Here is a 22,954-nt window from a genome sequence, read left to right as displayed (position 1 = left end):
TCACTCATCTAAGAAAATGCTGATGTAGAAAAGAAGACTGTATGAGGACATATAAGATCAATGTGCTGCATGTACCTGGAATGACACGTGAAAAAGTGCGTCTAGTCTAAAATCACAACAAAAATATAGGCCAAGAATTAGTATCAATAACACTATCTTTAATTGTATTATTATAGCAGCAGGCTAAATAGGGACATGTCTCCTGACTGTTAGTACTGAAACAGCTACCATTCATTGGTCTGAATTGCATTGATGAATCATACCTTGGTTGTCCTCTTCCATGTTTGCAGCCTATAAATGAAAGATCCTCCAAAAATCGGTCAGAGAAACTTCCGTTGTGCAGGGTGGAAAAGGGAATCTGATATACAGCAAATACGCGAATTAATTTCCAGGACGCATTTGGGACACAGGTCGTTTTGCGGGCAGCGTCTTTCTTTTGGGAAATGTTGTGTCCATTTACGCCTCACAGTGGTGAGACAGTCCCCCCGGTTCCCGTCAGTCAGTGCGCGCTGTGTGTCTGTAGCAGCAGCCGCGTCTTTTGCCCACAGTGGACGAGCGTGTTATCCTTATCCCTACAACTACGCCTTCACTCCACTAGTATCGGGAGAGTAGTTTACATGCCTGCGTAAAGCCATCCATCACACCTGGTGGCAATATCGGAAGTATACGTAAGTGTATCTTCAAAATAAAATATTGCCACAAGGTTTATAAAGAGCTTTCTTTTATTTTGGAATTAAAATCAGGAAGTGCGGGGGCTGTTTCATGTGAATCGATGCTACTTGTTAATCACATCCCAGCTCACACAGCCAGTGCTGCGCGTCATCAGTCATCACCAATAATCGATCACGTGACTCCAGGCAATAGTGACATTATACCCAGCAAAATATACCTCTATATTTGTGTATTGATTATACGAAATGGTTTGATGCTGTTATGGCATTGGGAGCTATGTCAGCCACCTAATTCAACTGATTAATTAATGGCAATTACTGGAAAAGATTGAAAGAATGTTTTATATTTATTGGGGGCGAATATTACACTCTATGTGGTGGACGAATTATGATTAGAAATAAGAAAATACTAAAATTACTTAATTACAATTCAGAATTATGGATTAAAACATATTAGGTAAAAATACAGATGTGTTATCAGCAAAATGTACACTAATGTAAGATTACTGATTGCTCTTAAACACTCCTTTCAGAGGGTTACATTATGAACAATAATCTAAGATACTGTATAGAGCACTGGTTAGTTTAAATGTAAATCACTGCATCATATTGCATAAGCCTTATAGGTTGTTAAAATGTAGTCTTAGCCATACTTGAGTAAATGTTTTGCTTTTAGCGTTGCAAACTATTATTTTCCTAATTTGATTATTTTGTCAGAATAGGATTTAAAAATAAAGAATATGATAATTTGATATTCCTTTTCCACACACTATTGCCAGTCTGTTAGGTACACTTAAACAAAAACGAAGCATTATATTCTACAGGATAAATTATTTATTGCAGGACTTTTGTATGTACATGGGACACTAGGATCAGCACACAGAAGATACTGAGGCTGACATCTGCAGGTTTTCTTTCATACCTCTCAAAGTTTCATTGGTGCAAAACACTTTATAGATTAACCTGGCCACTAACCAAGCATTGTGCCAAATTTGAAAAAAGTACACAGCAGCTCAAAATGCAATAAATTAAAATCAATACTCCACTGGAAAAAAACTAGCAATCTGAAACAGACTGATTTCAGATCGGACTATGAGAGCTTGTGGAAAAGACTTACATAAGCAAAAATAGGCATCAGGTTGACACACACACACTCAGACACACAGAAAAAGAGAGAAAAAGCTTGTTTTTACACACATGTTTTCAATTATAGCATTCCTGCCTCCACAGAGAAGGAGGGGGTCTCACTTCCTGTGTGCATTACTCCAATGGTCAAGCATGAACAGATGTTTTAACGTATTCATTCATTTGTTTATTCATAAGTGTCTCTTTTGGAGAAATGTTTCATTCTCAGTCCTCTGTCCTAAACAAAGTGACACTCTCCAGACATAACACAAACAGTTCTCCTGGTTTCTCAGGGTCGTGAGGTCAAGGCCTCTTGAAATCTAATCAGATCGGTTTGACTGGTTACTGACACTCTAAGTATGTGTTAAACTGCACACCACTTCCTTGTGAATGTGTCCTTTTCACAGGCTGATATTCTGATAGCTGTATATCAGATATACCTTAGGTTTGCTTCACCATCTTCTAAAAAGGTAGTGGTTTAGGAACTGAACAGAAACTGAGAGGCTAAAGTGAGTCATTTTCTAACAAAATCACATCATTACACAATCCAATAAACCCCCTCGATCCGGCACGATCCAGTCTGTTGCAGTGTGGTGCCAGATGACAAGAGAACGGAAAACTGGAAACCTAAACACAGAGAACCTGAAATAACACCTGCATAAACGCGCTGCTCATACTGCCCTAAGGTGTTGGTGAATATATCAGATATTTGGGTAAATGCATCCAGACAGAGTTTCAGACATTCATAATGTGCACAAATTAGGAGAGTGGAAAACACAAAAGAAAACAGGAACGGTGGAGTGTTAGGCAAGGGAAACAAAGAAACCACTCTGTTTGGGCCCAGCAAGCTTCTTCCTAAGGTTTTACACACCAGGAGGATTGAAGCAAAGACGTCATCACACAGAGCAACCCCTGATTTGAATGTTTTCTCTGCTACAAGTGTAAAATAGGTCATATGCATAATAGATTTGGGAATATGGTTAAACAATTACGTTGTTGTACGTTGTTGTTACTAGTGTTACTGTCTATTTGTGTCAGTGCTGGACCCGGTTGAGCAGAGCATCCTCATTGAAGATGCTCCATTAAAAGCAATTCCATTCCTGAATCTGTCTCTCTGGCACACAAACACACTCAGTGCGCTCTACTCCAAATAAATGTCATGCTAATGTTTATGAGTCACGAGAGAAACCTCTTGGTGTGGCCCAGTTATTTTAAAGCCTTAAAATCAACAAGTTTAGCGTGTGGTGAAAGGCTAACGTTTGCAAGGACAAAACCAAAAAAAAAGGTTACAAAGTCATCCTGGAGTAAAGTCTACGGCTTGAACATGTGTGGGGGTTTTAGGGCTCAGTGTGTCCCGTGCCACTCAGGGTGCGTGAATCCCCTCAGGGAGACGCGCGTCTGGCACATTAGGCCGACCATCACGGGAAACGTCTGTGGTCCTCCTGACCGACTTCACGTGACCTGATTGAGCAGTCATACTTCTTCATATGCTCCAGTCACCACGGCGATGCCCGGAGGGTGATCACCTCCTCCATTTAAAACTGCCCAACCCATAATTATACGCACACAGACACATGAGCAACCCCCTTTTTCTATAACTCCCCAAAATGACACCCTTCATAATGTAATCAAGTGGAAATCATTCCAAAGCATAAACCCGCCTCGAGGTATTTCAACAATGCAAATATACTGTAAAAGGCATCAGCGACGAGCACTGTAGTATTTAGAGACAGGAAGTAAATGTATGGCCCAAAACTGTATTATTGTATATGCTTGCTAAGGTTATTTAGTTGAAGCACTGAAGAGATGAGGCAGTGAATTTAACCACATAAATACTCCTTTTTGTGGGGGATTTTATTGGATGTTTTGCTGAATCAGGGGTGGATTTGGGAGTTTTTGTCCATCTTCCTCTTTGTGTTTATCTCCCAAATCATGGCCTAGACTGTCGTAAACCGGGGATTTCACCTTCCTGGGGTGGAAGGTGAAAGGGTTCATCTTTGGCGTGTGTGACAGAAGGTCACAGGATGCAGAGTGCAGCAGGATTTCCTCCTTCCTTCAATGGTTTTATATCCAGCACTGCATCGCGACCGCCATCTGATCGAAGGGCAAAGTTGAGTGAATGTTCTGCACCCAAGGACGCATATGAGTAGAGTCTTTATTTGGAGTCTGTCTGACGGGCACAAAGGCAGCAGTGTGTGCCCGAGAACTTGTAGGTGAAGCTGCGTGTGAGAGAATGTGTGTGTGTGTGTGTGTGTGTGTGTGTGTGTGTGTGTGTGTGTGTGTGTGTGTGTGTGTGTGTGTGTGTGTGTGTGTGTGTGTGTGTGTGTGTGTGTGTGTGTGTGTGTGTGTGTGTGTGTGTGTGTGTGTGTGTGTGTGTGTGTGTGTGTGTGTGTGTGTGTGTGTGTGTGTGTGTGTGTGTGTGTGTGTGTCCACATTAAAAATACAATCCTCCAAGACCTGCTGTGGTTACATAACAAGCTGCAAAGGTTATTCCTCGTAGAAGTTTCACTAGTGAGCTTAATACAAGGGTTTGCATGCCTACACTCCAAAATGAGGGGGAAAAGCACAAACTATACCGCAGCTCATCAGTAACCCAAGCATGTTAACATATCATTCTATGTGGTATATTGATGCTGCAAGAATGAAAATTAGGTCAAGTCAATTTGCTGTTTTTGTGAGAACACAACGCTTGAAATTATTACAAGGCATAATGCAAAGCAAACAATCATTTCAAATACTTCTTAATGCTTTGTTCAATATAAAACTGAATGTGTCCAACAAATTAATATAGGATAGCAAATAAAAAATGGACAATATCAAAATATCAAGCTTACACGTCCTCATATTAATGCTCTTTTAGTTTATGGCCTATTTTAATCCCACAATATGATTAAAGCACACATCCCCCCTTCAATGCTCCCTTCTTTGCCTCCTCCTTTCCTCTTCTCCTCCCCCATCCCTCTCTCACTCCTTTGATTCAGTTTTGAGGTCAGCATGGAGCTCATCTCCGCACCTGATCTCATCCTGTTTAACGCTTGGCATATGCCTGTCGTCCCCCGGTCAACAGCATTCAAACTGAGGGGTAACTCAGGTCTATTTAATTAAACCACACAGAGGTGGATACTCACAGAAATGCCAGAGCCTCAAACTGAGAGTGAAAGGGATCAGCATACATCACAGTGTAAAAGACTAAATGCATCAGGATTAATGTTTGATTACATTTATTGTAATCCATTCACTATGCATGGATGTGATGTATTAATGGGTGTAAATTAAAATGGTTTATGAAGTGCTGACGGACATCATGTCACAATATAAAAGTTATTTGTTAACAACGGAGGAAAAAAATGATTTGACATGAGTCACTTTAGAAACATGTGGAGTTTAATCGTCTTTTCTTCATTTGGGTATCGACAGTAAGTTCCTCCAACTGTAATAATAAAGAAATAATAAAAACAAGGCATTGCTTCCTGTTTGTGTTCAAAGCACAACATCGATGGCAGACAGACAAAGACTTTTCAAAATGAAGTGTAACAGAGCTGTGATCTAGATGTGACAACATGTGGCAAGGGGGATGTCATTGTGGTGGTTCAACTTTATAGGGACAATACAAAAAACAATGTTTTTATTAATAAATGATAGGGTGGATTTGTTGATCAAAGGACATGTTTGTGTGAAATGTTGAATTAAAGCAGTGTCTAGGTCTTCCACAATGTTTCAGTGTTAGTTTCACCTGGTATGGAGACCCAGAAACTAAGGGATATACTTTCTGTTCCCAAGGTAGTTGTTTATTTTAAAGGAATAGTTTGACATTTTGATAAATATACTTTTTTGCGATCTGGTTAAGAATTGAATGATAAGAAGATATCGTATATTTTAACTCTCTGCAAGGTAAACAGAAAAGGATATTTTCAAAAATATGTCAAACTAGTTCTTTAAGGTAGAAAAGGAACACAACTAAATGAATGCATTTACTAGAAGTTTACAATCATTAATGGAGTAGATATACTGTCGATGTCCCTCTGAAAAACTGGTTTTAAAATCTCACAAAGTCTCAAGATCCCACACAAATAAATAGTTTTAAGGTTTATGGATAATGTGTATGGAATTAAATATACTGCATTGCAGTTTTGATTGAATCCCTGTTGCCATTTCCATTTGCAGTGTTATCACTCTTTCACACTCACTCAAATAAAACACATGTGAGCTGCTGCAGATGCCAAAGGCTAAAACTCTCTAATCTTTATTCCACAAACCCTTTTTTCTGAGGGTACAAATGGTGGTTGGCAAAAACAGAGTGAAGATAACTCGACTTATCCTCCATCTATAGACCCCCCCCCCTACTCTATGATAACCCTATTAAAATATTTTCCTCTGGCACATCCCTGAGAAATAAATCCTCTTTTTTTCAAGAGAAAGGGGGTGGGTTTGTGTGTCACATGGAGGAATACAGTTGCCTTGGAAACGCCAGATGAATTTACTCTGCAGCCTGGCATCAGAGCGACTGGCGAGGAGAAGTTTGCTGCCCATGTGAGGGTGTCAGCAGTTTAAAACATCTACTTAAAACAAGTGCACCTTCAAGAAAGATGCCAAATGGGTCTGCTGGCTAAGGCTCAAATGCTCAGTGTTTCTTTAAAGATGGATCACAGAGGGTCTTTTAATTGATGTAGATCAAAGAGAGAATAAGCAAATACTCCTGAGTGTAAGCTGAGTTCACTTTTCCTTTCCAGCAGTAGAGTTATGGCTGACATTTATTTTTAAAAAGTGTGTAAAACCAATAAACAGATAAAGTTCAGCTTTGGTGTCTGTGTAATCGCTCCTGTATCAGCCAGTGCATCCTCTTTACAGATGTTACAGCTTGTGATGTCTGTTGTCATGCACAAGGAGGGGGGTGCAGTGCTGTGGAAGGCTGCCTCCCCCCTGTGGACAGAGATGGTGCTGCAACAGTTCATGCTAGATGGATTTATTTTTGAAATGTCATAGTTATAAATTAATACTGTATGTCAAGGGGGCTGACAATAATAGAAAAAAGGTAAAGGGGTGGAGACTGAGAGCCTAAATTGAAACTTGGATTGTTTTGCGGGGAAATGTCCACAGAAGAATGGAGGAGAGCTTGTGTTAACACCATAGTGTTTATATTTAAAAGGAGCAAAACACGTTCTTCAATTAACTGGATGATAACTTGTGCATTTCTGATATTTGTTTTAATATCAAAAAAAGTTTTTCATCATAAAAGGGCTGCATTGTTAAAGGTCCCATCATAAGCTTTTCCGGTTATTACCCATCCCCTTGTGTGTTATGTAGCTTTTTCTGCATGTAAACGGTCTGCAAAGTCACAAACCCTCAAAGTACACCCTGTAGCGAGTAAAACTCGAACACAGAAAAGTCGTGTCCATGCTGCCACAGAATGCCTCGTACATTGTTTTCTTCCCGGGGCCTATTGACGTCGCTAAGTCCGAATGGACCAATTGGTCCAAATGGACCAATCCGCACACACTCACTCAGCCTGAGCTCAGCGGTGCTCCGCAGAGCTCCGCACACACACACAGCTTGAGCTCCGCGGAACTCAAACCCCACGCAGCAACCAGGAAACGACACCAGCAAAGGGTGGAACAGCGAGCCCCACAACGTCCCGCCAACACGGCACCCAGACCCCACACAACATTCTCATCTGTTTGTCATTACTGGTGTCATTTTCTGGTTGCTAACAAACGCCATTGTAACACCTAAACACTGATGTTCAGCTGTAACGTTAGTTGACTAATCAGAACCATAGATCAGAACAGAGTGGGCTCATAAGGGGGGCGGGGGGGGCAGGAGCACCAACAAGGCGTGTAGGACATAGTGAATACACATACTTTACAGAGATGCTGTATGAGAAACCAATGTGATTTTGGAACATTGAACAATGTAAATCTATTCTAGTAGACCTCAACAATGGAATTATGATCAGTAGAAATGGCCAAGACATGGGACCTATAAACGTTTTGAAAAGATTTGACACTTTTGTCTTGTCTTGTTGAAAATATAAGTACAAGGGTTTGTAGAAAAAAACACAATTTAAACATCCATGGTGATGTTGGGAAATGTCTCATGCATGAAGTGAAATGGTATCAAGAACCAAACGTTTTTTTTTAAATTATTATTATATTCTCTATGTTTCTCTGGGTGTGAAGTGGGGACAATGTTTCCCCTTTTTACATTACAATACAAACTCTATATTGTATTATGTAACAGGTGATACAAGAACATGAAGGGTTTGAAGGTGCATGTCATATTTTGCTATGTATGTTGTCTCAAGACATGCATTAACAGGAATGCATGTGTAAATGTTGATTTGTGTTGTTTTTTAAAGAGGAGCACTTTGGTGTATTCTTTGACAGCTAAGAAACTCCAATACAATATTAAAAAAGTGTAAAAGTCTTGGGATGGACTAGCCGTGTTTTCAAAAGGCAGTTTTGCAAACCTAGAAAAGAAAATCAGAAAAAGGCTGAAAATTGTGATTTCATTAATTTATTACTTTCCAAATTCAATCATCCTTAGCCTCAATTATGTGAATTCCAACCAGACGCCCACATTTTCCACAGAAATAAAAACAAAAGCAGCTAAAAAAGTTTTAATTTAAAAGGTAACATTTTCACCACGCCACCTTTCCACTGCCACTGATATGCAGAAATAACAATGAGTGAGACGACGTGTGTGCAAACAGAAAGAACCATGCAGTGATTCCCTTTGACACTGCACTTTATAACAGATCGTACGTTTCCAGTAGAGGCAGCTGTGCCGTTCTGCTACAACAAAGATGTACCGCTGATACAGCCAACCCCAAATAAAGCATCCCGAGCCACAGCATGCTTGTTTCTGTTTGTGTCAGGCGGTGCAGATATTTACTTTTTTAATTAATGTGAGATGTTGACACTGAGCACTGAGCAGTTGTTATGTCAGACAATGAAGAGAAGCTAAAAAGTACCAGAGTAACAATCATTCATTTTTTATTCCAGGCCAAAGTCCTCGATATCCAGAGATAAAAGGAAGTGTCAAAATCCACCAGTCATCTGACGTTATCTCCTCAGACAGGCAGGCGGCTCCTGGTTGTCAGGTGGTGAGTTAAAAGGGTTAACGTGAGGCATTGTTTCCCCCTCCAGCCTCCACCCTCACTCATCACGGCTCTTTTTTGCTTACTTTCCTGCTGTCCTTCTTCTGCAAAGGCACTGGGCTTGTGTGGCGAGGGCTGACTGTGACGACCAGCTGCGTGTGTCACTTTGATGCATCGTCACACAGAATTAAGTGTCCACTTTCCTTCAAATTGCTGTGTAGTGCCACACAGTTCCTTTAAGAGGGCTGCAGCACGGCATTGGCCACGATCCATCGATTTCATTCCAAATATAGGGTTGAAGATTCAGTGAATTTCAATGTGCATCTGTTAAGAGATGAGGAGGCTGTAAGTCAACATATACAATGAATGGATAACACACTAAACTATTTAAACAAATATGTTAACACACTTTTGTAATCGACTTTAAGATCAGCATCACATGCTTAGCTGTCAGTTTATTAGGCATTCGATTAATTTGGAAGGCAATTTGTGGTTGTAAACAATAGATGAAAGAATTGTAAGTGTAATTATTGACAGCAATTAAAATGTCAGTAATAGTTAGTTAAATATAATATTTTAAAGTATTCTAACTTTAATTTAACTGTTTTAGTTGTTGTATTATTAGAATATCTGATAAATATTCATCCTGGTTATAGTGCCTTAAATGTGATGTTTTTCTACCTTAGTTTTTTTTATATAATAATAAATTGTGATGGATGGTACAGTATATCTAATATATCAACTTAGTTACATCGTTTTCTGCACATGTGATTTCAAATACATTTATGTTATTTTTATTAAAGATAATTTAGAAACTGCCCACCAGAAAGCACTGACTTAGGTTTTTCAACTTTAAAATATCTCCATCAAGTATCTTAATTTCAATTTTTAAAATGCATATTATTCTAAAAAAACATGTAGGGAAAACTTTATTGATATCAAAATCTACTGCAAAAGTCCATGTAATAATAAAAATAATAATAATAATAAATAATATCAAAAATAAAGTCTAACCTCATTGATGTGAGTGGGGATGACAACATATTAGAAACGCCTTACTATAACTCAACAGGACCATACACTGCAGCAACCAAATTGACCATAACATTTAAACAACGCCGATTTATAACGATGTCAACCAAAAGAGTGCACTGATAGTGATATTTATGAAGTGGGGGTGTATTGCAGAACTGGTGTACTATGCAATAAATTGAAGCCGGTTTTAAATGGAGGTACAATTAATCTACCATCTATCTTGAAGGACACATTTAAACAACACCAACACGACCAGACAGGAAATACACGTATTTTCATGACTTCAGACACTTTAACGGAAGAGTGTTTGCATAATTACCTGTAATCTGACATTAAACATCATCGAAGCGACCAGGTAGATATAAGGGAATCTGATTCGCAATCGCCATGCTAGATCAAAAAATATCAACAAAGTCCTCGTCAAGCCTTTGGAAAACACTCCGTAAGTCCGACCAGCGGAGCCCGAAAAGCGGAGCACTAAATAAGACAGACCCGCCATACAGGCGAAGTCAGCCCGGGCGGTTAGTTACTACGGTTACTGTATCAGTTAGTGAGGCCAACCGACGAGTAAAGTGCTGACTGTTGAGTGACAGCTCATATTTTTATCCCTTACAGGCACCGAGCTCCATTTTTATTGTGCTGGTTGTGTTGGCAGAGCTACTCCACCCCAACAGCGTCTCTACCGACCATTACTGTTACCGTCGACGGGAGGACTCATATCGATGTGACACAAGGAAGATGAAAGTGTAATGTTGACTTGGTGCCCTGATTTTAGACACTCAGGCTGATTATTAATAGTCTGTTTAAATTGTCAGAAGAATAACTTTTTTTAAACATATATTCCAACAAACAAGTAGTTTTAATAGATAATTATACCAACAACAAAAAAACATTATAGTGAAATATTGAATTATGGTGTCATATTCAAATGGTTTTTGGCATTCATTTCCATATTCACTTGGTTCTAAGGGATGTAGACATAATAAACAAATACTCTTCTTTAAGACAAATCCATCCGTTTTAGGACTGCAACGATTTTTTTTTTTTTATCTTGAAGTTCAACATCATGTTAAAGTGTTACAGTGACAATATGTTTTTGTTCCTGCGCCCCTCAGACTTCTATATTTACTATGCATAAGTGATGCCAGGCAGGATTTATTTATGGCATAGAAAACATATATCTGTGACTCATGAACTTGTTTATTACATTGTACAATACTTTTATTTCAATATAATCATGGATCATCAATGTTGTACACATATGGATTTGATATATGTATGGACACAACTATTACAATCTACACAGATATGAATCTAGAGCTAACTTAATTCACATGTGTTAATTAACTAGAAGGGAAGTAAATATGTTAACTAAAACAAAGATAAACGTCCTATATTATTTAAAAGCGGAATGTTTCTGAAACACCTGGAAGGCAGAGTTCAGGGCGGACATCCCCTGTTAAAAGAACGCAATTTCCGCAATCGGTGTCACACTCTGAATGTTCCGTCTCTATTTGTTATTTTCTTTTATCTTATTAAGTGGCCATGTACAAATGTAATTAAAATGGCTTACCAACAGACAGACTTGTTCTGGTTACATTACATTTCCTGACTTCATAAGACGCAGTGGGTTACCAGCTGATTGTTTCGAAGGCGTTTCCCATCGTTAAACTTGCTGTGGGCGTTTCATCCCAGCACTTCACCGGATGCACCATCTGGTGGTGGCTAGCTTCTTTTTTTTCCTCTGAGGGGTGGTGGCCGCTGTTTTGCTTCATAGCGTCCGATCAGACCACGAAAGCATGGGAATGTTGCAAGGGGATTTCTGAGTGAACTTGTGTTAAAGTGCTAGATAAGTTACTCTAACTTCCCCACAAGCTCTTTCACACCGCAGGAGCTCCGCTGTACCACCGAAGGCCGGTAGCAAAGCGCTGTTTGGACGTTTCTCCGGCGAGCAATCCCGGACAAAGGAAAGAGACTTGTGAGCTAACGTTAGCTGTGGGCTAACTTAGCATTCCTCTAGCTGCGGCGCAATGCAGGCCATAAAGTGTGTCGTTGTCGGAGATGGGTAAGTCATAACGTAATCGAGCTTACTTTTAGTTTGTGCTTCCCAACTAATATTTAACTTGAATAACAAAGTGTAAAATTAGCTTAAAAGGCTGTCAGCAGACCAGCTAGCGTTAAAGCACTTTGCTTCCGTTTTTCCAAACGGGTAAAGTTAGCTAACAAGCTTTAACTTTAATTACTGGTTTATGCTCTATGGGCAGCTAACTTGTATCTTTAGCCAATTTAACGTATTCAGGTTTAATATATGTAATTATGTTGATGTGACAAACAAATGTATTACAAAAAAACTAGTATGCAAGTGGTTGGCTAATCTTAAGATTTAAGTGATTTAGTTGCAGTGTTTCCTCCCTCACGGGTGAGTCAGAAATCACAAGGCAGATATCCTCCTAACCACACTTTAAGTTGGGTAACATTGACTTATCAATTGAGACATTTGAAGAGTAAAGCACCATGTTTGTGTGTTAGTTGTTGTGTTATCACTGTGACGTTAAACAAGAAGCGTTTTAACTTATTTATTATTTATTTCAACACTTATTAAAAAACAATACAATACTTTTTAAGGTTAGATTGCAACAGCTAGAGATTGGTCAATGATTACAGAATGAGCTGTGACTGAGATTCATATGGGTAACATCATGTGGGAGGTAAACATACTCATAACTGCTGTTTCAGGGCGTGGTGAATACCACAGCAGCGGAGTCATTTGTGGACCTATGACTGCGTTTGATTTATTATTTTCGATTTTGACCAAGAGGAAGCTTGCAATAGTTAGTGTTCATACTAAAGGCTACATAATTTAAATTTCATGTCGGCAAATGTACTTAATCTAGTGTTCGTATATGCATAGCTTCACAACAAATCAAGTTCACACTATGTACGCATTTTCTCCCAAAGTGTGGGACTCAACCCGTATCTGTTTTTGACTTGAGAAAAGCTCACAAAACCACAGAAATTAAAAGCATTTTTATAAGCAAAAATGCCAGTTACAAGTTATAGCATCTCAAATGTTTACATTTGTTTAGTGTGGTTGTTAAATGTATCTATGGGTTGTGGACCATATGTTAACTGTATGACGGACATGTATCAGTATTGTATGACATTTTGTTCCTCCAAATACAGTTTTTAGAAAAATAATTGATCAATAAATAATGACAACAATCGTTATTTCCAACACAACTGCTCTTCAGCTGTACTAAATAGGAAGCCATTTCAATTCAGAACCAGAGTTGCTTTTTCATCATAAACTGAAAGTGAATCCACCTTTTCTCCCCTCCAGTGCTGTGGGTAAGACCTGCTTGCTCATCAGCTACACCACCAATGCCTTCCCAGGAGAGTACATCCCCACAGTGTGAGTATCTAAAACTGTAGATCTTATTAATTATGTAAGACTAAATGTTGATTGTCATGCTGTGGACTGCAGATAGTTTATAAACAAATGATTCGGGGGAAAAATATGTTCCGGGAAGTTTTGAGGAAACTGCATCACTGTCAGTCATTATGGCATATGCTGGCTAAGCAGGAAGTTGTTAAACAAGAGTATAGCATCAGCAGAGTAAAAATAAGACGTGATGAGTCATTTTTAAGGGAAAGTAGAAGAAGCTAAAGGTCACAACAGATAATTAAGAGCCTGTTTTGTTTCTATTTTCTGTCACAATGTGTCCATATTACTGTGTTTTTTAGGTTTATATGAATCATTCTAACATCATTACTTCTGTCAGGTTCGACAACTACTCTGCCAATGTTATGGTAGATGGGAAGCCGGTGAACCTGGGCCTTTGGGATACAGCAGGACAAGAAGATTACGACAGACTCCGCCCACTTTCCTACCCACAGACGGTATAACAAACAAGCAGACAATGATGTATTATATGTCACTTATTGTGACCTCCTTTCTTGTGTAGTGTTTGCCTTGAAGTTTGTTTTTAAATAGTAGACACTGTTACATAATGTATTTGGAAAGTTTGTGACCTTTGAATGAAAGTTAGAGGGAAGGAAAACCCCCACACCTTTTGAGGGTTTAATTTGTCCTGTTCCTTACGGGAGATGATTGTTATTGGCTTTCATTGACATTTTTTATTTTTCCCACCAGGACGTCTTTCTTATCTGCTTTTCGCTTGTGAGTCCTGCCTCATTCGAAAACGTCCGTGCCAAGGTGAGTTCACGCAGTGCCCCTGTAATAAAGAGTGAAGGCTGTAAAGTCGTCTCAGCGGATCCGTTTTTATAACATGACATGACGAGGAGCATCAAGGTTGACTTTGACTGGCCTTCATTTTTTGTTCACGAATAACTCATAGATTTGTAATGATTATTTCTGACCCATGTGTTTCCTCATGTCTCATTCTTTAAAACCTCATGAACAAAAGCAATAAGTTAATAACACATTGTTTAATAAAAGCACACACTGACATGTTACTAATTAGTTAAGTGGATTGGCTATTCAATAGAATTATTGACAGAGCTAAGATACCATTGTAAAAATGTTTGGTTTAAACACAGGGTTTTTGTGTTGCGATGTAGCTAGAGCTAAAGATATCAAAGTAGGACAACAGTGTTTCCAATTTACACCAGACATTTTCCAAGAAAGGATAATAATAATACATTACATTTATAAAGCGCTTTTCCTGGTGCTCAAAGCGCTTACAAGCAAGTAAAACAAAATAACAACAAAAGTAGAAAGTGCTAAGCTAGGAGGAATAAGGGCAAGGGGTTAGTTGATTAGTAGTTGAAGGCAAGAGTGAAAAGGTGAGTTTTGAGGGATTGTTTGAATGATGTGAGAGTGTTGGCGGATCTGACGTGACTGGGGAGGGAGTTCCAGAGTGTGGGGGAGGCTGCTGCGAAGGCCTTGTCACCCCAGGTCCGGAGCTTTGTCCTGATGGGCTGCAGTAGGTTAGCTTCAGCAGACCTGAGGCGACAGGTGGGGTTGTGTCGTTGGATGAGGTCACAGAGGTAGGGGGGGGGCAAGGTTGTTGAGGGCTTTGAAAGTGAAAAGTAATATTTTTAAGTCAATGCGGTGTTTGATGGGGAGCCAGTGGAGGATAGGGGTGATGTGGTCGGAGCGTTGGGTGGAGGTGAGCAAGCGGGCAGCTGAGTTTTGGACATATTGAAGTTTTTTTTTATTGTGAATGCAGGTGATCCAAAAAGTATGCTGTTGCAGTAATCCAGTCGGGATGTTATAAAGGCATGGATCAGAGTTTCAGCAGCGGTCGATGAGAGGGGGGGGTCTAATACGGGCGATGTTCTTTAAATGGAAGAATGCGTTTTTTGTGACCTGGTTGATGTGAGTGGAGGGGTTGACAATGGAGCCATCGATGGTAAGAGAAAAATCTTGGGTTGAGTGGGTAAGTGAGTTTGGGCCAATGATTATAAGTTCCGATTTGTCACAGTTACGTTTTAGAAAATTGTTTTGCATCCAAATTTGAATGTCAGTGAGGCAGGTGCTGAGCTGGGAGTGTGTGGTTGGAGAAATTGATTTTGTTGAGAGGTAGAGCTGCGTGTCATCAGCATAACAGTGGAACTGGAGTTGGTGTTAACGGAGGAATTGCCAATTGGGAGGATGTAGATGATAAACAGAAGGGGACCAAGTACAGAACCGTGAGGGACGCCATGATTGATGGGGGCTGTGGGGGATTTGGAGTTGTTAATGGAGATGAATTGATGTCTGTCAGAGAGATAGGATTTAAACCAGGAGAGGGCAGTACCGGTAATGCCAATGGAAGACTGGAGGCGGTTGATGAGGATGGAATGGTTGATCGCGTCAAATGCGGCTGTTAGGTCAAGGAGAATGAGAATTGAGAGGGAACCAGAGTCAGCAGAGAGGAGAATGTCGTTGGTCACCTTGAGTAGGGCAGATTCTGTGCTGTGGCGAGTACGGAAACCAGATTGAAAAGGTTCATGAATGTTATTGCAGTCCAGATGGGATTTTAGTTGGGAGGCAACAGTTTGCTCCAGAACTTTTGGCAGGAATGGGAGGTTAGAGATGGGCTGTAGTTATTGAGGGAATCAGGGTTGAGACCAGGTTTTTTGAGTATGGGAGTGACAGCAGCGAGTTTCAGATCAAGGGGGATGAGTCCAGTGGACAGAGTGGAGTTAATGACTGTGGTGATAAGATGGGTGTGTGTGTGTGTGTGTGTGTGTGTGTGTGTGTGTGTGTGTGTGTGTGTGTGTGTGTGTGTGTATATGTGTATATATATGTATATATATATATATATATATATAATATAAGGATATTTATTGATCGCACTCAGTGGACTTCCTGGGTTAAAGCACGTTAGTCCATCACTGCACTTAAGGGGCAGCAACCCTATGTACATTAACTCCTATTACACTCGGTATTAAGTGCAATTTCTTCCAATTAGCTCCTAATAAATCATAAATACAACATTTCGGTCAGACTTGGCTCACCAGCTCTGATCCCTTTTCTTTAAGCTTAATTTTTCGGTGAGCTTATCTAGATTTATTGTCTCGAGTCATGTCAACAACAATAGTTTTAACTATTTTGATTTTATGATAAAAAACAGGGCAAGGGGCCTCCATCTTTTTATTTCCAAAATGTGATCTGGACTTTCACATGCAAACGCTAACAATGTATAATATTCTCCACACTTTCAGTATTCAGTAATGTCTCCATTATAATCAACAGGTTAGCCTTTTGGGTTCCTTAGCCATTTTATGTTTACGATAACACCGAGCAGTCCCCTAACCGACGAATGTTGTGTCTCTGTGCAGTGGTACCCCGAGGTGAGACACCATTGTCCCAACACTCCCATCATCCTGGTGGGGACCAAGCTGGATCTGAGAGATGATAAGGACACCATAGAGAAGCTGAAGGAGAAGAAACTCGCTCCAATTACATATCCCCAAGGACTGGCGATGGCCAAAGAGATCGGTAACAACACATTTAAACTTTACTGGCTTTCTGTAAGGCGTATCCCATCTCCCTCGATAAGTCTAATTGGTAGTTGTAGTCTATTTGTCAAATTTCAAAGCCTTTGTCACGCTGAAATACTCAACATTTCTCTTTACATTGTCAAGGACAGCCATGGTTTTCTGTAAACACTTTTTTGATTATATTTATAGAGACAAATATTTGATGTGTGCTTTTCTCAGGCTCTGTCAAGTACCTGGAGTGCTCAGCCCTGACTCAGCGTGGCCTTAAAACTGTGTTCGACGAGGCCATCCGGGCCGTCCTCTGCCCTCCCCCCGTCAAGAAGAAGGGCAGGAAGTGCTCTCTCCTCTAAGACTTCCTCCACTGGAACGGTTACAGGGGAACATGGCCGCTAGTGGTGAGGGCTGGCAAAAGACACAGTATACACATCAAAACAATGTACATCAAATTCTTTCCTTCCATAAGTGTAGCTACAGCAGTTCTACCAACCGTTTCCATGACAAAGTTGTCAGATTTAGGAGACGGGTTAGACCATTATAGACCCTAGCTCTTTCCCAACCACGCATACTGTATAGACAAGACTATGACATTTCTCGAGGCCTTCTAAAATGGATTGGATGTTTTGTAAAAAATGGACTGTGGAATGTTTTCAATTTGTTCTTCCACTTGTTGTCCACATTTTTTTTGTTTACAGTCTGGGTTGTTTGTTTTGAGTGGAATAAATATTGCCAAATACACTCCGTAGATGTGCTGTATTTTAACAGAAAATAAAACCGTTGTCCTATTGTCGCAAACATTTTAGACCTTCATAATGACTGATTCCTGTTGAGCTCTATAGTCATGGGCGGTTTTATTCATTTTCACTTTGCAAAGATGGTCACACGTCATCGCACTGTCAACAAGGAACTTGAAGTAACCACCTGTGAAGTTCTTCTGCTTCAAATTAATACCGCACGCATCTCTGTACAAGTTAGCTAGTGTTCAGTCCTAGCACATGATTCATGTTTATTAATTTGTGTGAATTGAATGACGTTCTATAAATTCAAACTGGGAACAAATCTTCTGACACCAACTGTGCTATTAAACCCTGACAAATTGAAATGCTCCAGTATTTTACGTGTTTGGCTCCATTCAAGTTTATGGTATTCTTTTCCTTTCTTTGCAATATTCCCTAGAAGTGTCTTTCAACCGTGTCGCTGCCCAGGAGTGCAAGGCTGAACACTTTATTAGATATTGGATCAAAACTGTTTTGGTGGCGGGGAACAAGAGCACCTTTTAATGCTCAGTGGGCATTTATCAAAAACCCTTTGTGCAGCATATTTGATTCTTAACAGCATCACTACTGGCTAAGCAATGTCACTAAAAGAGCATTAATGCCTGCTGATAACGGTAACAATGCTACTGTCAGTTATGGTGTAGTAAACCGTGTACTTTTTTTTTTGGTTATAATCATGTGATTTAGACTGTTTTGTATCTTTCTTCACAAAAGTTACACTTCACTCACTGTATTGTTAAACTAACACTATGAATATCCTTTTGTTTATTACCTCTACAGTTAACGCTACCTTAATCTCCCTACAAGCCTAGCTTTTTGTAATTAATGCTGATAGCTTGTATGTGCAACATATACTGAAAAAAAAGATTAGAATTGCAAGTTATATTTTTTGCTTATTTACAAAATGTATTTGAACTACTAGATCAGGGGTTAAGTACATGTTGCTCATCTGTATTGTATTCAGATATCAAGCTGTGGTATAATTCAAGCCAATGTTGTGACTCTAGTTTTATGGATAAAAGCTATTGTCACTTTTTGAAAAAGCCAATAAATTCAAGTAAAACCGACTATTCTGCTTCTTTGTTGGACAGTGCAACCACAGATTCTCCTTAGTGCGACACTTGGCATTCAGACAAAAAATAGAAAACACTGACTTGACTTAATTAGTAGAGTGAATACCTTTGCTTGGACTATACTGGGAAATGTAAATGCAAAGGGTTAACAGGAAAATATCACATAATCTTTTGCAGAAATTCTTCACGTGACTTCTCAGACTTATTTTTAGCTATTTGGTTTTACAACTTGTCACATTTAATGGAATGTTACTTAAGATAAGAGAACATTTTCACCAATATATCCATGAATTTAAAGGCAAAATACATACAATTAGAACATTAATTCAACCTTTACAAATAAATATGTATTGTATGTTTGAGGTTCGCAGGGTTGTAAAACTGGACTACATTATATTGAGGTGTTTAATGTTTTGGCCATACTATTTACAAATCTGGGTAGAAGAATATTATAACCGTATAATTGTAATACAATTTAAATCCAGGCTGAAGACTTTTTTTGTCGCTGCTTTTAATTGAACTATTCATATCAGACTGCACTGTAACTATTTTTTCTTTTAATGTTTGTTATTAGCTTTTCTTTTTAATGACTGATTTTAACTGCCATTTTCTTAATGTCTTTCATTTTTTGTAAAGCACTTTGAATTGCCTTGTGTTGAAAAGTGCTATATAAATAAACTTGCCTTGCCTTGCCTTACAATGCAGTCCATTGCAGCTCTACCACCAACTACAAACATAGTAATGTAGTTTAACATATGACAGCTTTACATAATTAAACATGATAATAGGGACAGTTGTATAAAAGTGCTGATATTCTGTGAACAAAGGTAATAACTCACATGAAGGAAAGAAAATCATTTTTATTTCAAGAAAAATCCAAACCTCACAAGGTCATATCAACATAATTGACAATTCATCAACCCACAAGGTTTTAATAAGGCACTTGGCACAGACTTAATCTCTGCAATCTTAAATACATTTGCTAACAGCCCAAGTACAAACGTTTTTATGTTACAATCTTTGTAAATCTTCTGATCTTCAGTCAACCATTGGCACCAATTAAAGCTCTGGTGCTGCCGTTCAGGAATCAACACATCGCAACAATGTCCCTGAAGTTGTAGGTATGCTGGGAATAAAACAAAGACGTTATTCAGTATATTTAATAAACAGTGTAGATAATAACACGAAAATAGTAATAAGCGAAATTGGTCAGTCTTTTTAGATAAAAGTTACAAAACAGGAATGGCATTGAGATTTCAAGCAATCATAGCTGTGTGTTTTTAAATCATGTTTTGTTTACAAGGATCAAACTGGCTGGATTTTGAAGGTTTTGACAAGCACATATTTTAACACCCGAGAGCCAGCCTCTAGCCTGAGGGCTGTTGGTGCAAGTAACAAAAACCCTCAATTACTGAACTGAGAGGACCGTAAATTAGAAAGCAGCTGCATGAAGTGCGGGCTCTTTTCATTTGACAGATGGGTCAACTATCTACTGTAACACTTCTCTAGCATGCAATTTGAAAACAAGCAAATGTTACCTCTCCACTAGCTCTGCACCAACAATGTCATGGATGTGATATTTCATCTGGAATTTCACATGCGAGGTGGTTCTCCGCTCCTCTAGCTCTGTCTTCAAAACTTCACTATATTTGGACTTCTTCACCATGTTGAGCACTGCTTTACGACCTAACAGGGAGAGTGGTGAGATAGTTAGAAAACAAACAGTTCTTAAAGGTGGGGTAGGTAATTTTGGAGAAACCAGCTCGAGTGCGCTAGAATTTGAAAATACACTGTCGGAAAAAATCTGCTACTTCCTTACAGAGCCCCTCCTACAACACACACGAACGCACACATGACCAATGAGGGCACGAGATAAGTTTGTGCACAGATGGAAGGCTGACAGGCAGGTAGGCCATCCAGTTATTTTAGTCAGGCCGGCTAAAATGATTGGTCGTGCTTTTTACAGCGCTACGGCTTCCACAGATGACATTTTTGTATGTATTTATTGTGACTCAAAGCATTTAATATATTCATTGCTATCGGGATGCTAAGAGCATTCCATGGAATATAACAAAAAGTGTTTCTGAAATAAATTACATACCCCACCTTTAAATCAACAAAGCACTGTAAACAACGGTCAGTACTAGTATTCCACATGTAAAGTAAAATATAGTAGAGACTTTTTTTCTCAACTCTCACCTTGGATAAAGTACTTGGTGAATTTGCCTGAGTTGGGAATGGAAAGCCACCAGCTGCCTGCGTCCCTCACAGTCAGGACCCCTGACTTCACCAGCTGACTAGAGGGTAAGAAAATAAAGTATGTACTCATCTTTAAAGAGAGGGTTTCAGACTATAAGACATGAGACACTTTTTTTTCATTTTGGGAGAATAAAACTATAATAATTAAAATACACAAGTTACATGGGAGAGTTTCATACGTTATCTCAGAGTCTGTGAAGCGGAAGTCCTTGAGCATCTTGTCTTTGCTGAAGCTCAGTTCTGTGCAAGGAGACGGCAACTTCTCCAAAAACTTCTCAACGGTTGCTCTTGTCGCCCTGCCATCCTCTCCTGCCAGCACTTTGGCTTTGTAATCGGAAGCAAAAACCAGTCCGAATGCATCTGCGTCAAACCCGAGCTGGAACATCAGCAGTTCTCCTTGTTCCCGGAGTTTATTCTGTGCACCAAAAGGACCAAACCAAAGGGTTGTATTTTCACATTTAGATGGCTACACATATGACCTTTCTGACACTAAAGAGTTATCTTACCAGCTCCTTGTCCACCAAAGTCTTGTCATTATGAATGCTGTAGAGTTGGTGCTTCATAACAATTTGAGGCAATGAGTCGTTGAAGAGCTTCCTGGGGAATAGTGTCATCAGGGTCTCAAGGGTGGATCTGATGTCGGTCGGCCCTTTGAGGGATGAAGCAAGCAACAAATGGAAAAATAACGTAACATGCTATATAGAGATTACAGCAGAATTGTATACTATATGTTTAGCATTAACACATACCATCTCCTTTACTGACAGCCCCAAACTTCTGAGTTTCATTTCTAAATCTCTTCACTTTGAAAGCGTCTGAAATCAAAGCCCGTTTCCTGTTCATATCTGGAGGAGAAATTGTGGTAGAGATATCATCACTTGCAGAATTAATCTATTTGCCCATAATGCCCAGACAGCTGATTTCTCACAATAACACAACTAGAATCCACAAACCCAATGTGATTTTATCTGGGCCTTCACAAAGGCTTAAACTTAAACGTATAAAGACCATGTAGTTCTTCTCAAAAATAAAAATCAGGACGAAAACGAGTCAAATCAGTTTAAGTTAGCTGGCTAATTTCTCCAGGCCATTAACTCTCAGCTCTCCCTATAAAAATACCAACTTCAAGCGTTAGGTTTTTACCCAAATTACAGCCCTGAGAAAAAACGCAAGACTTGTTTTGCTTGGTAAACACATTCAATGAGACACGACCCACCGGTTCAGTTACTTGTTTTTGCTCTCTTGTAAACGAAGCCGATGAAGCTAGCTAATCCAGCTCACACGGAGTTCATAATCCATTATTTGACCAGTCAAGGTAGTTAAAGCTCTCACCTGATAGCTACTTATATTATTTATATCAGTATTCATATCGCTTCTGTCCCATTCGAAACAACAGCTCCAACCAACAACTCTAACAGTTATTCCTCTTCTTCTTGTTTAATGGCGGGCGGCCCTTAAGGTTTTTGGTGCAATACCGCCACCTACTGTGCTGGAGTGTGGACCAGAGATCAAGGGAAAGCATTAACCACCACGCAATTCTCTTCCTCAATCCAGTATTTCTTAAATACTTAAATAAGGCTTTATCATCCTCAACACCTAATACATTCTTGAGATTTAAAAAAACCCACCCCACATTGTCTCTTAAGCTATTTTCTTGATTGATTGCTTGCTCTACCGTGCTTTTTGCTATTGTCTTAAACCCTCCCACTTTTCCTGTATTTGTATTCAAATGTAGTCCTTTTTTCCCTTCATCCCACTGCTTTTTGCCATGATTCAATTTTTCAGTTGTATTGCTTCCATTTTTACTCAAAGATATGTGACACAACTGGGCTACCTACAAATTACACAGGAGCTTGCCCTACCGTTTCGTTCGATGCCCTTATGAGCTGGATGGATTCAACATAAATCTGATTTATTTCTCAGCATGATGTAGTCTGTAAAATGATGACATGAATGTATTTCACGAAGTAT

The 22,954-nt window shown here is 39.3% G+C and overlaps 4 protein-coding genes across 7 annotated transcripts in view; 1 reads left to right on the top strand and 3 right to left on the bottom strand.

The window, feature by feature from the left end:
* The window catches only part of cyth3b (cytohesin 3b), a 33,209-nt gene extending 32,625 nt beyond the window's left edge, over positions 1–584 (bottom strand). The window contains exon 1 of the mRNA XM_034088358.2: positions 264–584. Within this exon, the coding sequence (XP_033944249.1) occupies positions 264–282 (19 nt within the window). The 5' untranslated portion in view covers positions 283–584. The remainder of the gene's footprint in view (positions 1–263) is intronic.
* Positions 585–8,293: 7,709 nt separating this feature from the next.
* On the bottom strand, positions 8,294–10,638 carry LOC117451606 (salivary gland specific protein SAGSIN1). The gene is made up of 2 exons (XM_034089992.1): positions 10,247–10,638; positions 8,294–9,216 (listed from the first exon to the last, which is right to left on the bottom strand). The coding sequence occupies exons 1-2, from the start codon at positions 10,424–10,426 to the stop codon at positions 9,196–9,198; spliced, it is 201 nt and encodes a 66-aa protein (XP_033945883.1). The 5' UTR covers positions 10,427–10,638; the 3' UTR covers positions 8,294–9,195.
* A 929-nt stretch (positions 10,639–11,567) lies between these two features.
* LOC117451605 (ras-related C3 botulinum toxin substrate 1-like) lies at positions 11,568–18,718 on the top strand. Its single transcript, XM_034089991.2, has 6 exons — positions 11,568–11,992; positions 13,268–13,339; positions 13,710–13,827; positions 14,081–14,143; positions 16,717–16,876; positions 17,098–18,718. Exons 1-6 carry the CDS (start codon positions 11,958–11,960, stop codon positions 17,226–17,228), a joined length of 579 nt encoding a protein of 192 aa, XP_033945882.1. The 5' UTR covers positions 11,568–11,957; the 3' UTR covers positions 17,229–18,718.
* An 848-nt stretch (positions 18,719–19,566) lies between these two features.
* LOC117450778 (inactive serine/threonine-protein kinase 19-like) lies at positions 19,567–22,937 on the bottom strand. Of its 4 annotated transcripts, none has more exons than XM_034088737.2 (7): positions 22,846–22,937; positions 21,733–21,828; positions 21,490–21,632; positions 21,163–21,398; positions 20,924–21,021; positions 20,263–20,410; positions 19,567–19,850 (listed from the first exon to the last, which is right to left on the bottom strand). In XM_034088737.2, exons 2-7 carry the CDS (start codon positions 21,824–21,826, stop codon positions 19,805–19,807), a joined length of 765 nt encoding a protein of 254 aa, XP_033944628.1. In that variant the 5' UTR covers positions 21,827–21,828; positions 22,846–22,937; the 3' UTR covers positions 19,567–19,804. The 4 variants fall into 4 exon arrangements, with proteins under 4 accessions (XP_033944628.1, XP_033944627.1, XP_033944629.1 ...); XM_034088736.2 differs by lacking the exon at positions 22,846–22,937 and adding an exon at positions 22,316–22,454; XM_034088738.2 differs by lacking the exon at positions 22,846–22,937 and adding an exon at positions 22,200–22,295.
* Positions 22,938–22,954: the final 17 nt, after the last annotated feature.

This window comes from Pseudochaenichthys georgianus, chromosome 8, assembly GCF_902827115.2.
Source record: "Pseudochaenichthys georgianus chromosome 8, fPseGeo1.2, whole genome shotgun sequence".
Lineage (NCBI taxonomy): Eukaryota > Metazoa > Chordata > Actinopteri > Perciformes > Channichthyidae > Pseudochaenichthys > Pseudochaenichthys georgianus.
Note: the sequence above shows the minus strand (reverse complement) of the source record. Positions and strands in the feature narration are given on the sequence as shown.

Coding starts and splice junctions, on each gene's coding strand:
- LOC117451606 (XM_034089992.1), bottom strand. CDS start 10,426: ATGGCGGGTCTGTCTTATTTAGTGCTCCGCTTTTCGGGCTCCGCTGGT. Junction 9,217..10,246: donor TGTTTAATGTCAGATTACAG/GTAATTATGCAA, acceptor ATCTCTTAACAG/ATGCACATTGAAATTCACTG.
- LOC117451605 (XM_034089991.2), top strand. CDS start 11,958: ATGCAGGCCATAAAGTGTGTCGTTGTCGGAGATGG. Junction 13,340..13,709: donor GGAGAGTACATCCCCACAGT/GTGAGTATCTAA, acceptor TACTTCTGTCAG/GTTCGACAACTACTCTGCCA. Junction 13,828..14,080: donor CACTTTCCTACCCACAGACG/GTATAACAAACA, acceptor TTTTCCCACCAG/GACGTCTTTCTTATCTGCTT.
- LOC117450778 (XM_034088737.2), bottom strand. CDS start 21,826: ATGAACAGGAAACGGGCTTTGATTTCAGACGCTTTCAAAGTGAAGAGA. Junction 21,022..21,162: donor TTCACAGACTCTGAGATAAC/GTATGAAACTCT, acceptor CTTACCCTCTAG/TCAGCTGGTGAAGTCAGGGG. Junction 19,851..20,262: donor GGTGCAGAGCTAGTGGAGAG/GTAACATTTGCT, acceptor TTTTATTCCCAG/CATACCTACAACTTCAGGGA.